Genomic DNA, 17,200 nt, shown 5'->3' on the forward strand with positions numbered 1-17,200 from the left:
TGAGGGCGATTTTTGGGTGAACTATTCCTTTAACAAATTAGTTGGTTTTCAGTTTTACACAATGACAATCTTTTATGTTCATACTTTGTGTATTTTCCCCATCTTATTTCTATTCCTCAACCTCTTAAACAATTCAATCTTTCCTCAGTCTATTCTGCCCCCCAGATGTTAACGGCTCTCTTTACTTCACAAAAGCCACTCCATAGGCCCTACATTATGAAATTTTTTTTTTACGTCATAACAGTTCTTTTAACCTGTGTCAATGCCATGCCCCCCATGACAGCTCTCTTCCCCATGAACAATTAATACTGGAAAGTACAGAGCATCCTGGTAGGTGGGTGGCCGGTCTCTCTCCTCATCTCCAATTTCTCCATTCTCCCTCCCATCCACCTGTTCCCAGCCTCTGTCCTCTACCTCATCTTCTAGGCCCTCGTTATCCAATACGCCTCTCCTCTCCTCATCTGGCACTCTGAAGCCGAGACCAAGGAAACCCCCACCTCCCTCTTCCACTCTGACAGCCATCCCTCCCCCAAGGCTTCTTGAGTGAAACAGACAAGGATGGCGACTTCGTGTGGTATGTAAACGGCCAAGTGATAAACCGCTGCGACTAAGAGACAGCCTGCCTCCAGGCCTAATGGGAAATGAGTTTGTCCCTGTGGCTATGTTCCCCCTAACCCAGGATGGGAGCGAGGAACTGCTTGTCGACCTCCGGCACCTGGGGCAGCTCTGAAGGAAGTAGCTGGAATTGTGACGCATATGTGCTGCCATTGCAACAGACAATGGCGTATTTGTATTCATATCTAAATCCATAAGCAAGGCCTCAGAGTAGCTAGGCACCATCTGCTGGTTACAGCGAATATGCCATTCCAGTTCAGTCATGTCCACTGTGTTGACCCGTGACATGACACGCAAGGTGGGACCACCAGTGCCATGCACAAAGCCTGTACAGTAGTTCCCAGATGCTGTATTATCATTGTCATTTGCATCCTCATGCTCTCCAAACAGTTTCTCAACATGGTAGTGGACGTAAGCTGTGCGGTACTCCGCAATCACGCGAAGAGGCCAAGACAGCAGAAAAGCAGAGGCGAGCCAGTACACCCAGCGTCGTGTGTACCAAGGTGGCCATGATGGGTCAGGAAATGCCAACATGTGTTCTCGAAAGTCCACGTTTTTGAGGTGCATACCTTCCCGTGCCTCCATGTAGTCATCCAGACCCTCATTGTCACCAAAGAAGCGTGCCCTCTGTGTAAGGTAGGCAGTCTCAGCACGGGCACTGGCAAAGCTGAAGCACTTGGTGAAACGCAAGCGAGTGACGGGATGCTCTAACAGGCCCTGCAGCTCTTTGGAAACATCTTTGACTCCAAGTCGAGAGTAATCAAACTCTGAGCTTGTGGCGTGCATATTGACCCTTTCATGGTACACCTGCGTGGTGGTGTAGGCATCTCCATTTCGGTAGCGAGTCACCTGTCTTGTACGTCGTACATAATGGTAGCTGATGGCCTTCCACCAAATGCAAGGTGTGGCCTGCTGCAGCCGCTGGATCCTGTCATACACCTCGCTGATTTTCACCTTAGCAAGGTTAGCTGTTTTAGAGTAACAGTGCCAGCACTCCACCAAGTAGACTATGTAGAGCATAGCCAGGAAGGCCACAGGGATGTATACGTAACCATTGGAACATGGGCTGTCATGGTAGAGTCGGGCTCTGTCTCCACTGAAATCAGATGCCATTACGGTGATGCGGTACAGGGAGCACCAGCCTAGTGTGCCAAAGCAGCCATACATGAGCAAGGTGAGCAGCAGGCACTTCCAATGGGATTTTCGGCACAGTGAGCCACTCAGGGACTGCTTGAGGGGACGCTGCTGTAGGCGGAAAGGGGAGGAGGCAGATTTAGGGGGTGATGGAGATGGAATATCATAGATGGTAGCATTTGATGTACAGATGGATAGGAAATTGATTGGGACAGGGTTCAGGAGTTGGGAGGAAGTTGGACAGCATGGTTCAAACGCACACATGGTGCAGTAGTAGGTAGATGCCAGAGCCAAAGGGAGAATGTTTGGAGAGATAAGAGGGGAAGGGAAAGAAGGAAAATCAAAAATCAGTTCAGGGACAATCAAAACATTTTACATATTTTAGATGATTCAAAGAATGAATTCTATCAGGACATGCACAACTGAGTGCAGCAAAAACCACTAAATTCAATCCGACATGCAGCAGAGAGAACTCAGTAATAGATAATTCTCCTGAGGGTTGAATACATTTCCTGGTAACCCAAACCATGTCTCCTTTTAAAATGCTCTGTATGACTGTGGAGGGGAAGTCTAGAAGCTTTTAGACCTCATTGAGTGCATAATCTCGAGTAAATGAATTTGGATCTCTACTGCTTTATCTGACCCCAGTGGTGGCTTGAGGTATTGTGGTCATATGGGGAAAGATGGACTGATTCCAAAGTGGGATGGAGAAAAAAGAAAGACATATGAAAACACAAACAAGCAAAAGAAGAATGGAATCTCTGCACAAATAGTATGCAATAAAAATTTTCCATCTCACCATCCTCTGTCTTTTTATCTGCTGTCTCTTCTCTAACACACACACACACACACAAACACACAATGCCCTTGCTGTGAGAAAGTGCAGCACTAAAAGCAGGCTGCAGCATAATCGTGGAATGGAGGCTGTAAGTTTTATTGTGCTTCTCACAAGGACAAGAGAGGTATCTGGGATGGGAATGATGGAATCAATTAGGACCTGCAGTGAACTTGAAGCCTATATTAACATGTGCACAAACTATCATCTATGCGTGTTTTTAAAAGAATGTTCCAGGTTCAACACAGGTTAAGTTCAATTAACAGCATTTGTGGCATATTGTTGATTTAAAAATTTTAATAAAAGAACAAGTTAAATTCACTTGACTGAAAAGTTTCTCATGATCTTAAAAACCTTGTGATCTGAAGGCGTATTCGTAAATGTTTCAAATGAGTTTTGTAGACAAAAATATACTTGTGACAACATATTAATTGATTTAATTACAAAACAAAAAATTTATTTAAAAAAAAAAGATGACTTTGACTGAATAATAAAGAAAAGCAGCCAATAAGTGCCCAGCATAGATGGGAACTCCTTCAATACTGTTTAAAAAGCATCCCAGGGTGTTTCTTCAAGAAGTTGGTTGAGAAAATAACATAAGTACATTTCTGGAAATTCTAGACAAAGGGTGGCTACTTTTGAAGATGCTAAAATATAAAATAGTTTTGATTTATTTTAGATTTTTATAGTCACAATATAATTCCCAGTTCCATTTCTGTTATTACAAAGTTTAGATGACTTGACTATTATTCTAAAAAGTCAAAAAAAAGAACATTTAAATAAGTAAGTGACCCTAAACTTTTGACCGGGAGTGTATAAATACAAAATATCTTAGATGTAGTAAGGCACTTCGGTCAATCGGGCCAGTCCTTAAATACATATGGATTATGTTTACATCTACCCTCATAAAGCAATTAAAACAGCATTAAGGCGTTACTGCGGCAAGTAAAAAAAAAAAAAAAAGGCAAGTACGTCTTTCAAATGAGTAAGTCCTCTTGGGTGGAACACAACAACATCCAGCGCTTTTATCCCGATTCACAAACAAACTACTTATGAACAGATTATTTTTAGTGAATCAAGAGATAAAGTTTCCAGTGAAGTCTGAAAAACAAATGACTCTTATTAACCGGTTCTTTTAATAAATAGTTCAAAAAGACTCAAACTAATTTGCCAAGCTGTATATAAAAGATAACATATTTGCGACTAAATGTTTTTGTAATATTTTATCCACCTTTTTCCTACGTCCTGTGATAGCGATAAATGTAGCCGTTACTTCTGTGGTCGAGTAAAAACTGCTGTTGTTAGGATTCATTCTTTCGTTGCAGTGTTGGGATTTTGAGGAGAGTATGTAGGATTTTGTATAGACATACATCAATCATTATCAGTGTGTTACTGAATTATAATAAACTGCAGAAAAGCCCTAAAGACAAATAAAGCAACAACAAAATCGGGGCACTGTTTCTCCAAGATGCAGTTGAGATTTAATCAAAGCACAAACGCAACATTTCAAGCAAAATTATCGGTTGTTTTAGTGGAGTACTTGTGTTAGTTCAGCTTCACATGTGTGTGCTTATCATCTTGTCACCCTGCATGTTCCAATCAGACAGACATACTGAGGGACAGCTGTGAAGTTCTCATCCTTGTGTATGTAATTGCTTTTTCAAGTTGTCCGATGGGACGGTTATTTCCTTTTAAATCTGCACATAAGTTTAAACTTTTGTTTGGCAGATGATTGACTGGTGAGAGTCTTCCCTGTAACACACAGCATTGAGATTGCCTGCAATGACAACAAGCTCAGTCCGATAATGCTGTTACACACTGCCCCAGACCATGATGGACCCTCCACCTCCAAATCGACCCTTCTCCGGAGTACAGGCCTCGGTGTAACGCTAATTCCTATGACGATAAACGCGAGTCCGACCATCACCCCTGGTTAGACAAAACTGTGACTCGTCAGTGAAGAGCACTTTTTGCCAGTCATGTCTGGTCCAGTGAAGGTGGGTTTGTGTCCACAGGTGACGTTGTTGCTGGTGATGTCTGGTAAGAACTTGCCTTACAACAGCTCTACAAGCCCTCAGTCTAGCCTCTTTTAGCCTATTGCAGACAGTCTGAGCACTGACAGAGGGATTGTGTGTTCCTGGTGTAACTCGGGCAGTTGTTGTTGCCATCCTGTAACAGTCCCGCAGGTGTGATATTCGGATGTACTGATCCTGTGCCGGTGTTTTTACATGTGGTCTGTCACAGCGAGCTGTCCTTCCTGTCTCCCTGTAGCACTGTCTTAGAAGTCTCACAGTACGGATATTGCAATTTATTGCCCTGGCCACATCTGCCGTCCTCTTGCCTCAATGCAGCATGCCTACGGCATATTCATGCAGATGAGCAGGGACCCTGGGCATCTTTCTTGCAATCAACTTCCAACGGTTATGTATTCATCCCTGAGGCCTTCCTGGCTATGCTCTATGTAGTCTACTTGGTGGAGTGCTGACACTGTTACTATAAAACAGCTAACCTTGCTAAGGTGAAAATCAGTGAGGTGTATGACAGGATCCAGCGGCTACAGCAGGTCACACCTTGCATTTGTTGGAAGGCCATCAGCTACCATTTTGTATGATGTACAAGACAGGTGACTCGCTACCGAAACGAAGATGCCTACACCACCATGCAGGTGTACCATGATAGGGTCAATATGTACGCCACAAGCTCAGAGTTTGATTACTCTCCATGTTTCCAAAGAGCTGCAGGGCCTGTTAGAGCATCCCATCACTCGCTTGTGTTTCACTAAGTGCTTCAGCTTTGAAAGTGCACATGCTGAGACTTCTACCTTAAACAGAGAGCATGATTCTTTGGTGACAATGAGGGTCTGGATGACTACATGGAGGCACGGCAAGGTATGCACCTCAAAAACGTGGACTTTCGGGAACACATGTTGGCATTTCCCGACCATCATGGCCACCTTGGTACACACAATGCTGGGTGTACTGGCTCGCCTCTGCTTTCCTCTTTCTGTGTTTTTCAGAGTCAGTAAAAAAGGTCTAGTTAGTGTCCCAAGTTTTTATAACTGTGACCTTAATTATCTACCGTCTGTAAGCTGTCAGTGTCTTAACGACCATTCCGCAGGTGCATGTTCATTAATTGTTTATGGTTCATTGAAGCATGGAAAACATTCTTTAAACTCTTTACAATAAAGATCTGTAAAGTAATTTGGATTTTTACAAAATTATCTTTAAAATACAGTGTTCTGAAAAAGGGACATTTCTTTTTTTGCGGAGTTTATAATATTTAGTCTTTAGGCGTTTGGCAGGCTGTTTGAAAAAAAAAATGCTTATTTTTGCAATTCTGTTTGGTGGAGATATTAGCACAGAAATTACACACTTCAGCTTTAATAATGGCTGACTGAATAATAATAATAATAATAATAATACAAATATACAATGGATAAAAGAAATATGATAAGAGCCTATTCCTTCAATTCTTCTGGCACATGTTATTCTGATCCGAATAACATTCACAAGCCAATTCAAAATATTTAAGATTTACTTTTATTTTTTATGTACATTTTGTATCATAGAGTATCATTACTCTTCCAACTTTCAATAAAATATAGAGGATTATCCCAAATGCATTTATGACTGCACAGCACCTCAAGAAAGAAGTGCAGTGGAGGGAGGGTGAGAATCAAGTGTTGAATTATGTCAGTACCACAAGAACATTTATTCTAAGAGACGAGAATTATATTCAGTCAGAAGAAATTCTGGAGCATGTGATTAGGACTTCAGAAAACATTTGCACAGAACAAAATGGCATCAATGGATAAATAGTGGATAACGTTAGCCTGCTATTTCACTGCTGAGTCACTCTAATAGGTTAAATTATTTAGATGCCCTAAGAATGTCTTAAGTCATATGATCATGTGCATTTGAAAGATTTTCATATGAGTAGCAATAGAGTGGATGGGCAGGATCATAAAATCAAGCCCAACAGTATGTTTTCCTGCTTATGTGTATAAGCCAACGTAGAGGTGCATCGTTACCAATTTTTGAAGGCCGATACAAGCACCAAGTACCTAGATTTGGATATCGGCCCATACAGTGAACCGATAGGAGTAGTTTTGTGTTTGTACAGGTATGCCTTTCTATATGCATTTGATATCTTGATATTGCCAACATTAGTATTTTAGTCATTCAAATTGACAATTCAAGACTGTTTTAATAGGGTGTATCTTACATTTAAAAGTATCCCAGCTACTATTTCCATGTTATTTATGATTTAACATTGTTATTTTATCCATGTTATTTTGTACATTCACGGAGAGGACAGTGCAGCTTTAGTATTGATTGATTGTTCTGGTTTTGTTGCATTGAGCCTGACGGAGTTCAACGTCTGATCGATTGCTTTATACGGTATTGTACTTGGGCTGAAGTAAAGTGACAGACAGTAACTCCCATTGTTTGTTGTTTATGGCAACAATGTTCTTCTGGCGTGAGCAGAGCACAAGTCTGATCACAAGTCTGATCATAGTGCTCTTTTTTTTACTCCCTCAAACAAATGTGTGGAGTGTGGTTGTGGATGAAATGAAAGCTCATGCATTAGTTTCAAAGAATTACTTTCTTTTCTTGCTTTCTTTTATGTCAAAATGACAACTATCCATACACATAAAATCCTGGATGACTGGCAAGCACTTGGGAATGCAAGCTCTCGCACCACACAAATGGGAGGGAGAGAGAGAGAAGGCATGTGCATGTGAGAGAATCCACATATATCAGGCAAAGTTTTAAATGGTTTAAACACATTCAAATGGTATGTTTTCAAACTGGTCTTAGAAGCACACTATGCACACATGTGCAACCACATCATTATATTAATGTAATCGTACTCGGAAATATGAAATGATGACACTGATACAGATTACAAGCAATTACCCCCCAGTATTGGCCCGATACGAGAAATACCGAATAGTATCTGTGCACCTCTAAGCCAAAGCATTATTAACAATGTTTCAGTGAGCTAAAACATAAGGGACTATTTGTCTTCATAAACTTGTTAGATCATAATAGGGCTGCACGATTTGGACAAAATGTCATATTGCGATTATTTTGAAAAATATTGCAATTTGAACTGCAATTATGATGGTAATGTTTTCCACATGTTCAACTGCAAAAAGGCTTCTTGGGTTTTCACACTTGAGCCAAAATAACACTTTTTCAGTTCAACCACAAACAAATAAATATATAAACAGTAGTGCTGCACGATTAATCATATCGCAATCACTGTGTGCGTTTATATGACGGCAAATGCTGTGATTTTATTAAATAAATAAGTGCATGTGTGGACGTGACAGCCCATTCTCTCTGAGAGCTGTTTGCCTATTTTCTACACCGCTAATAAAAACATGACCAGTCAGTCTCAATTTAGGGAGTGACATATGTGGTCATGTGACTTTCCGGTGTTTAGCGTGGAAATCAGGTTAAGATGGATGCTGAGCAGACCGACACAGAAACACAGATCACAGCTTTGATCACAGATAAAGATTATATCTTTATTTAATCAATAATTGAAGTTAATATAATACGGGAGCGCGCCATGTAAATAAACACAAACTCCAAAACTGCCATTATCTGTGCGGTCAGAGCCGCTTCAACCAGTTGCAGAAGAGACCCAATCTGAGCGGGAGTCGAGACCTGAACAGATTTAAAGTTCCGCCGACTGATGCGCACTCTTAAAATGGAGACGCTCGTCTCTCACCCCCGCTGTCTGCAGCTCGAGTGTCAGATGGAAACACAAATCACAGCTTTGTGATATCTTTATTTAATCAATAATTTAAGTTAATATAATACGGGAGCGCGCCATGTAAATAAACACAAACTCCAAAACTGTCATTCTCGATGCGGTCAGAGCCGCTTCAACCAGTCGCAGAAGAGACCCAATCTGAGCGGGAGTCGAGACCTGAACAGATTTAAAGTTCAGCCGGCTGATGCGCACTCTAACAAGGAGACGCTCGCTGTCTGCAGCTCGCAACGTGTTGCATCATTGATGAGATCATCGTAAGATGAACAATAAAATGTGTGTGTATGTAGTGTAGCGGTTAGGGCGATGCGCTACGAACCTGGCGACCTGACTTCGATTCCCGCTCATGGTCAATACCAGTGATGATTATCTGAACCGGTCCCGGGCCACAAAGGCGGTCGGGCATGGTGCTGGCCACCCACCCCCTCGTGTACTGTTCCGGCCTTCATAAGTGCTCACTAACAGCACTTGCCCCTACAGTCTGTTAAGGCTAAATGGGGGATCTTTGTACACACACCAACAGTTTTAGTGTCTTAAATGTCCCTGTTTGTTTGGACAATCTTATTTTCATGAAAATTCATATGTTCTTATTTATTGTTCTATTTTATTTAGGTGTAAAATTTAGAAAATAACAAGTTTGCAGTAATGCAAAGATATTATTTAATTTTGTAAAAATATTTTAATTTGAAAAACACTGTGAATTTAGTTGTTGTTTTTGCTAGTTTGTATGTTTGAGTTGAAAAATACAAATTTCACCATTATCTATTTGTGCATTTTCCTTGATAACCAAGCAAGTTGACTCATGATACCATTTTATTATTATATCGCAATATTAACCTCAATAATCGCTATATGAATTTTCCCAAATCGTGCAACCCTAATAAACAGTGAAACAAAGTCTTCTTCATATTAAAATGTTACCGTCCACAGTGTACCTGTTTTTGTCCATTTTATGATAGGGTCTCAACCCACTAATCATCATCATTAGTTTTTGAAACATAGTCAACTTGAATATTAGGGATGCTCCAATCGGGATTTTAACATCTGATAGAGATACAAATGACAGGAGAATGGAAGAAACAGAAGTTTCTGGACTCAGAAGCAGGCGTTACTGTTAGTGTGGTTTGCTCAGCAATTATTTAATAAATATGTTGGATTATACCCCATCTTGTATTCAGCATTATTATTATGATACCCATGACTTGCGGAGACTGAGATACTATTACCGCAATTTAATAAATCGCAAAAGGTAAAATTGTGTTTTCGATTTTATTTGTATTAATTGTGCAGCCCTAGATCATAAGCAGAAATTTTGCTTTCATGCCTAATTTTGAGTGGAACATTTTGGAATGAAGGACACTGGGCATATAAAATATTCAGTCTCCACAAATAATATTGAGTGTAAAAGTGGACAGATAGTACACAAGAATGGCTAGTTAAGTGGTGTGAGAATAGAATAAGAATGTTAAAGATTAAAGGCTTGGTCATAAATTAAAACAGGATGGCCAAAGTGCCCTCTTAAAATCTTGATTGCCTTGTCAGCATATTCTTTTTCTATCTGACCAAGACAGCTCTCACAGTCATCAAAGAGATGTAGACCCAGACTCTTGTGCAAACACACAATACGTACCATCAGATAATGTAAAGAGAGGAGTCATCACTAAACAAAAATAGCTACAGTTATAAGTTTCAGCATGTCTGTAAGTGACAATGTAACAAACATTATGAAAACTCAATAACATTTACAAAAATGTCACATCCCCCACTCTGTCTTTATTCCATCGACTGATCTGAAATACAATATGGGGAAAAATAGGCAACTGTGGGTGTGAGAGAGAAAGAGAAAAGAGACGGCTCATATTTTCCCATATAATATATCGGGAATAATGCAAAGAAAACCAGAAACTGTGTGAGCTGCCTGAAGAGCAGGCCTATGTGTTGTTAATTATTGTGATTTAATTAACACCACAGTGGATTAATTGTAACTGCCCAGAAAATAATGAATGCCCCACTGAAACCTGACATCCTGTTATCTTGGAAAAAAGATTGTGAGCCAGGTGGGAAAAGTCAAAGTGAGAAAGCAGAGTAAGCCAGAAAGTGTGAGGACCTTAGTGCACAAAGAATGTAGAAACAATAAATGGCATTACAAATGAATGATTTGTCTATGCAAATTTGTAAGGCAATTGAACCAACTTTTACTGATATTTTACATTCGAGATGTATGTTCTACGGTAAAATTTCAGTCCTTTTGTGCAGTTTCTTTTGGGGTTATGGACCATTTTCACATTCTGGGCTTTGGAGGGTAAACTTTGATAGTGGTGCATGGGAGCAAATGGGAGACCACAAAAAATATCATTAATGCTAATCCATTTGCTCCAATAGCAAAAGAAAAATGACACTATAATGTTTCCACAACTTTCCAAATGAAGAAAAAATAAAGAGCATTGAATTTCTACAATCAGAGGAGAGATGATGAAAAATTAACTGTAACTCTCTAAGCAGCTTTAATGAAAAACATATTGCATAAGTGGTAAATTGCTTATTTTATATATATAAATCCAGGGTAATATAATACGAAGTCAAGTCAAGTGGTTTTTATTGTCGTTTCAACCATATACAGTTAGTACAGTACACAGCAAAACGAGACAACGTTCCTCCAGGACCATGGTGCTACATAAAAACAACAAAGGACCAACACAGGACCACATGAGACAACACAGCGAAATAAAATACCTATATATACACCTATATAAAGTGCACGTGCAAACATGTGCAAAAAGTACAGGACAGTACAACAAATTTCTGACAATGAACAGGACAATAGACAGTGCAGCACCAACCAGTACTCAGTGCAAAAAGATGACAGTTTCTAAAAACGTAAACATAACATACTATGAGATAATGTTCTATGCACATAGCAGTTATTGAGGTAGCAGACAGTTATAAAGTGACAGTAATTAAAGTGCAACTCAGGACACGTGTGTGTCAAACCAGTCTCTGAGTATTGAGGAGTCTGATGGCTTGGGGGAAGAAGCTGTTACACAGTCTGGCCGTGAGGGCCCGAATGCTTCGGTACCTCTTGCCAGACGGGAGGAGGGTAAAGAGTTTGTGTGAGGGGTGTGTGGGGTCGTCCACAATGCTGGTTGCTTTGTGGATACAGTGTTTTTTGTAAATGTCTTTGATGGAGGGAAGAGAGACCCCAATGATCTTCTCAGCTGTCCTCACTATCCTCTGCAGGGCTTTGCGGTCCGAAACGGTGCAAGTCCCAAACCAGGCAGTGATGCAGCTGCTCAGGATGCTCTCAATAGTCCCTCTATAGAATGTAGTGAGGATGGGGGTTGGGAGATGTGCTTTCCTCAGCCTTCGAAGAAAGTAGAGACGCTGCTGGGCTTTCTTGGTGATAGAGCTGGTGTTGAGGGACCAGGTGAGGTTCTCCGCCAAGTGAACACCAAGGAATTTGGTGCTTTTGATGATCTCCACAGAGGAGCCGTCGATGTTCAGCGGAGTGTGTTCACCTTGTGCTCTCCTAAAGTCAACAACCATCTCTTTTGTTTTGTCGACATTCAGGGACAGGTTGTTGGCTCTACACCAGTTCGTCAGCCGCTGCACCTCCTCTCTGTATGCTGACTCGTCGTTCTTGCTGATGAGACCCACCACGGTCGTGTCATCGGCGAACTTGACGATGTGGTTCGAGATGTGCATTGCTGCACAGTCGTGAGTCAGCAGAGTGAACAGCAGTGGACTGAGCACACAGCCCTGAGGGGCCCCAGTGCTCAGTGTGGTGGTGGTGGAGATGCTGTTCCCGATCCGGACTGACTGAGGTCTCCCAGTCAGGAAGTCCAGGATCCAGTTGCAGAGGGAGGTGTCCAGGCCCAGCAGGTTCAGCTTTCCAATCAGGTGCTGGGGAATGATTGTGTTGAATGCTGAGCTGAAATCTATGAACAGCATTCGAACGTATGTGTCCTTATTGTCTAGGTGGGTGAGGGCCAGATGGAGGGTTGTGGTGATGGCATCGTCCGTTGAACGGTTTGAACGATACGCAAACTGCAGTGGGTCTAGTGAGGGGGCAGCTGGGTCTTAATCTGCCTCATGACGAGTCTCTCGAAGCACTTCATGATGATGGGTGTTAGTGCGACGGGACGGTAGTCGTTGAGGCAGGACACTGAAGACTTCTTTGGCATGGGGATGATGGTGGTGGCCTTGAAGCACGTTGGAACGACGGCGCTGCTCAGAGAGATGTTGAAGATGTCGGTAAGAACATCTGCTAGCTGGTCTGCACATCCTCTGAGCACTCTGCCAGGAATGTTGTCTGGTCCAGCAGCCTTCCGTGGGTTGACTCTACGTAGAGTTTTCCTCACATCTGCCGTGGTAAGACAGAGCACCTGGTCATTGGGAGGAGGCGTGGACTTCCTCGCCATCACGTCGTTCTGCACTTCAAACCGAGCGTAGAAGTCGTTCAGCGCATCTGGAAGGGAGGCATCTTTGTCACAGGCAACTGATGTTGTCCTGTAGTTGGTGATGGCCTGGATGCCCTGCCACATGCGCCGCGTGTCACTGCTGTCCTGGAAGTGACTGTGGATTCTCTGGGCGTGTGCGCGCTTTGCCTCTCTGATTGCCCGTGACAGTTTGGCCCTAGCTGTTCTTAGGGCTGCCTTATCGCCTGCTCTGAAGGCGGAGTCTCGGGACCTCAGCAGCGTGCACACCTCCGCAGTCATCCACGGCTTCTGGTTGGAGCGTGTGGTGATGGTCTTGGAGAAAGTGACATCAATGCACTTGCTGATGTAGCTGGTCACTGATGCTGTGTATTCCTCCAAGTTGGTAGAATCGCCATATGTTGCAGCCTCCCTGAACATGTGCCAGTCAGTACACTCAAAACAGTCCTGAAGAGCAGAGATGGCTCCTGCTGGCCAGGTTTTCACCTGCTTCTGAAGTGGTTTTGTGCGTCTGACGAGCGGTCTGTATGCTGGAATTAACATAACAGAGATGTGGTCTGAGTAGCCGAGGTGGGGGCGGGGCTCCGCCCGCACGCGCCTGGGATGTTTGTGTAAACAAGATCAAGCTGCTTCGCCCCTCTCGTTGCAAAGTCCACATACTGATGGAATTTAGGGAGCACTGTCTTGAGATTTGCATGGTTGAAATCTCTGGCGACAATAAACAGTCCGTCGGGGTGAGCGTTCTGCAGTTCAGCTCATAGCCCCATACAGTTCACAGAGCGCTTCCTTAGCATTAGCGCTGGCGGGAATGTAAACCCGGTTATGCAAACAGTGGTGAATTCCGTGGTAGATAAAAGGTCTGCATCTAACAGTCACGAGCTCCAACAGCGATGAACAGTAACTAGAGACTAGCATAGAGTTCTTGCACCATTCCGTGTTGATGTAAACACACAAGCCACCACCGCGAGTCTTACCGCAGAGAGCTGTATTTCTGTCGGCACGAAACGAGGCGAGCCCGTCTAGCTGAATGGCAGCATCCGGAACTCTGTCGCTGAGCCACGTCTCCATGAAAACTAAGACGCAGCAGTCTCTAAACTCACGCTGCGTAGCCTGCTGGAGTCGGATATAGTCCAGTTTATTGTCCAGGGAGCAAACATTTGAGAGCAGGATAGACGGGAGAGCCGGCTGGCTAGGGTTTGTTTTTAGCCTAGCATGGACCCCGCCCTCTTTCAGCGCTTCGCTCTCGCACACCGCTACGACGTCCTCTCCCCGGCCACCGGCATCAGGCGACGCCGAGGGCTGGAGGCCTGGTCTCCGCAGCAAGCCCAGTACGCGTAGCGCCTCCTGCAGGTCATCATGCAGCTTGGTTTTTGCATGAGTCTTATATTTCAGTAGTGTCTGGCGATGGTAGACATGAACACCGGTTGCTCCGATGTCCATGTGTTGCAAAAGTCGGGCTTTTTTAACAAAAATAGCACCATTGTGGATCCGGAGTGGCCGCTGCGTGCTACCGCGCCGCCATCTTGGGATGAGACTTTGTTCATCCAAAGTATAAGTATAATGTTATTAATTTATACTAAATAATAAAAATAAAAAAGTACAAAAAAAGCAAGATTTGCTCTTCTAAATAACGCACTAAAAATGTAACTCTTTGGAAAGTGGTTCCACATGTTTGAAATTAATTTTCTTACATTAACATTACAATTTAAATACTCCAAGTAGAGGGAATCTTATTGAATTTAGTAAATCCAACTAAATTGTATATTTTTAATAAAGCAAATAAATATCTCTCATTACAAAGTAGATAGTACAGTGAATGCTAATATGTTCTGTACATGTGCTAATAGGAAACACTATAATAGCTTAAAAATGATTCAATGAGTAAAGCAATTTAAAGCTTTCCTAAAATAAGCAAGTGCCACTCTTTAGCATAATGGTAACTCCCAAAACACCAAGAACTCTTTTAAATCTCAACACAACAAAACATTAAACACTAACACATCTCCCCCTTTACGTTCATCTTGCACAAAGACACATTATATAACACTTAATTTGATCATTTACTCTCCATATGGATTTCCATGCAAAGCATGCTGGGAGTTTGAAATCCCCTGTCCAGTTTCAGTTAACCAAACTAAAAATATAGATGTCCCAACACAAATAGATTAGGTAAAGCTTGAAAGTATTGAAACCACTCAGCTAATTAAGGTTAATTTGGTTACATGCATTTTTGAGAAATATGAACAAATGAAGATAAGGTAAAACTGACAATTGTGAAAGTTAATTTCTTTTGAGTGCAGTCTGTGAAAAGGGTTAATTATCATTACCTAGGGCAGTACTACGATGTGATGTTTCTGGGGGCATTTGGCATCTCCCACTTGAATATTTCAGCCATTGTATAGGAAATGTGTGGGATTAGACTTTAAAACGGCCATACAGTTTTCACAATTGGCCTACTCTCTTGTGTTTAAAAGCTCCTTGTTAAAATGAGCCAGGTCAGATCAGGGCTGTGTTTCCCAAAACCATCGCAAGCTTAAGTTGATTGTAGAGACCAATGGCAAAAAAGATTGCAATGGCATGTTGAAAAGCTTTATTTTCACTAATTAAAAGTTAAGAATTGATTGATTAGACACCATTTTGATGATGAAATTAAACTTTAAAAATGTTCTGGAAAGTCTGTAAAATAATAATGATTAAACTATAATTATTAAAATGATGATTAAATAATAATAAAAAAAAAAAAAAATAGTTAAACTGGTGTGTTCAGTAGCACATAATCAAATTATCAGAGAACAGTGAAATTCCACTGGTATCCATACCGACTACTTAGATTTTGGTACGTCTCACACACACACACACACACACACACACACACACACACACACACACACACCCACCCTGTGGGGTGCACCCTTTCAAATAGCTCTCAATTATGGTTCCAATGACGATACAGCATTTGGTCAGATTGCCGGGCCCCTCCCCTTTTGTAAAAGGGCTTTTCCAAACCAGATTAAACATCCAGACTTGTCTAAAAACGAAAGTGAATAGCCTACTAATGTATTAATCCAGGTGGTATCAAAATTAAGTTAAACTAGGTGTTTAATCAAGGCTATTTAACTTAAGTATATATATAACACCAACTTTAAAGCACCATGTAGTGTCCAGTGCACTGTTTCACACACCTGAGCCTGAATTATCTGAATGATCATGTAGAGTAATTGTCGATGTGACTCCTTGCATTCTACTATCTCTTACATATTCACAAGACAAATATAATGCAACAAAGTTGTATAGAACAACCCGATTTTAAGATATTTAGCATCATTTGCACGACTTACCTCTTCCCTTCCACCCCGATTCAATGTGGGCGCTTCTCCCGTCACCCCTTGCATTTTTTTTAGTAACATGTGTAAGATGTATGTCCAGGATGAAAAATGCGGTCCACCGTTAGGACCTCTGCGTAACCTACTTCACCCCATCAGCGGCGAGTGCAGCCACGTTACTACGGTGGCAAAATCCACTTCAACACAAGCACCACCCAAAGATATGTCATTTTCTATTCGTGTTTTACAGAGGTTATCGCCCTAATCCAAATTGGCGATGTCTGGAGTTTAGTCCAGTGAAGGACGAAGAATACTGTTGCGCTTGATTTCCCTCAGCTTGTTGTGTGTCAAAAACACCGCGAGCTCGAGACAGAGCAATGGCTGGATGAGCGCGCGTGCATCATATTCTCGCCTCGCTCTGCCCAGCAGTCTTTCTCGAAGACTGGCGTTAACCCTGTGTCGTAATTAGCAACGGTGAGATTAATCTCCTTCTGCCAATATTCATTTTATTTATCAAAAACGAGGTGGGAAAATGGCAGAATCCTCAATCTCTCCTTCCCGAGCATCTCGCCATTTCCACCTCAACCTCTTTTCACCTGACTTTACTCTGACGTCATCCTTAAACGCGCCTGAAACTATTAATAATTGGGCTGTTCACATTACACACACACTTGGCAAATGTGTTTTCCTTTGTCAGCATTAAAGTACAGTTTATGTTGAATTGTCAAAAATCGTTTAGTTTAAAATTTAAATATAATCTGGTGAAACCACGGTTTGTGATCACCAATGAGCCATATGAGTTCGAAGAGAACACAGGAGGTGTCTCATTGCAGTATAAAAACAATATTTTGAAATGATATAAAAACTGAAAGAAAGAAAAAATCTGTTTTCTCTCTCTCTTTATATACATATCTATATATATATATATATATATATATATATATATATATATATATATATATATATATATATGGTTTTGAAGGTTACTTTTGAAATGTATTCACTCCAGTTTACAGGATACATGCTGTAAAATGTAACTGGTAATGTATTCCATTAGATTACTCAAAGTCATTAAA

General features: G+C 41.6%; 1 protein-coding gene across 1 annotated transcript; it reads right to left on the reverse strand.

Annotated features, from left to right (window-relative positions):
* Positions 1-16,683, reverse strand: LOC127625225 (transmembrane protein 151A-like). The gene is made up of 2 exons (XM_052100384.1): positions 16,140-16,683; positions 1-1,860 (listed from the first exon to the last, which is right to left on the reverse strand). Exons 1-2 carry the CDS (start codon positions 16,206-16,208, stop codon positions 250-252), a joined length of 1,680 nt encoding a protein of 559 aa, XP_051956344.1. The 5' UTR covers positions 16,209-16,683; the 3' UTR covers positions 1-249.
* Positions 16,684-17,200: the final 517 nt, after the last annotated feature.

Source organism: Xyrauchen texanus, chromosome 31 (assembly GCF_025860055.1).
Source record: "Xyrauchen texanus isolate HMW12.3.18 chromosome 31, RBS_HiC_50CHRs, whole genome shotgun sequence".
In the NCBI taxonomy this organism is placed as follows: Eukaryota; Metazoa; Chordata; class Actinopteri; order Cypriniformes; family Catostomidae; genus Xyrauchen; species Xyrauchen texanus.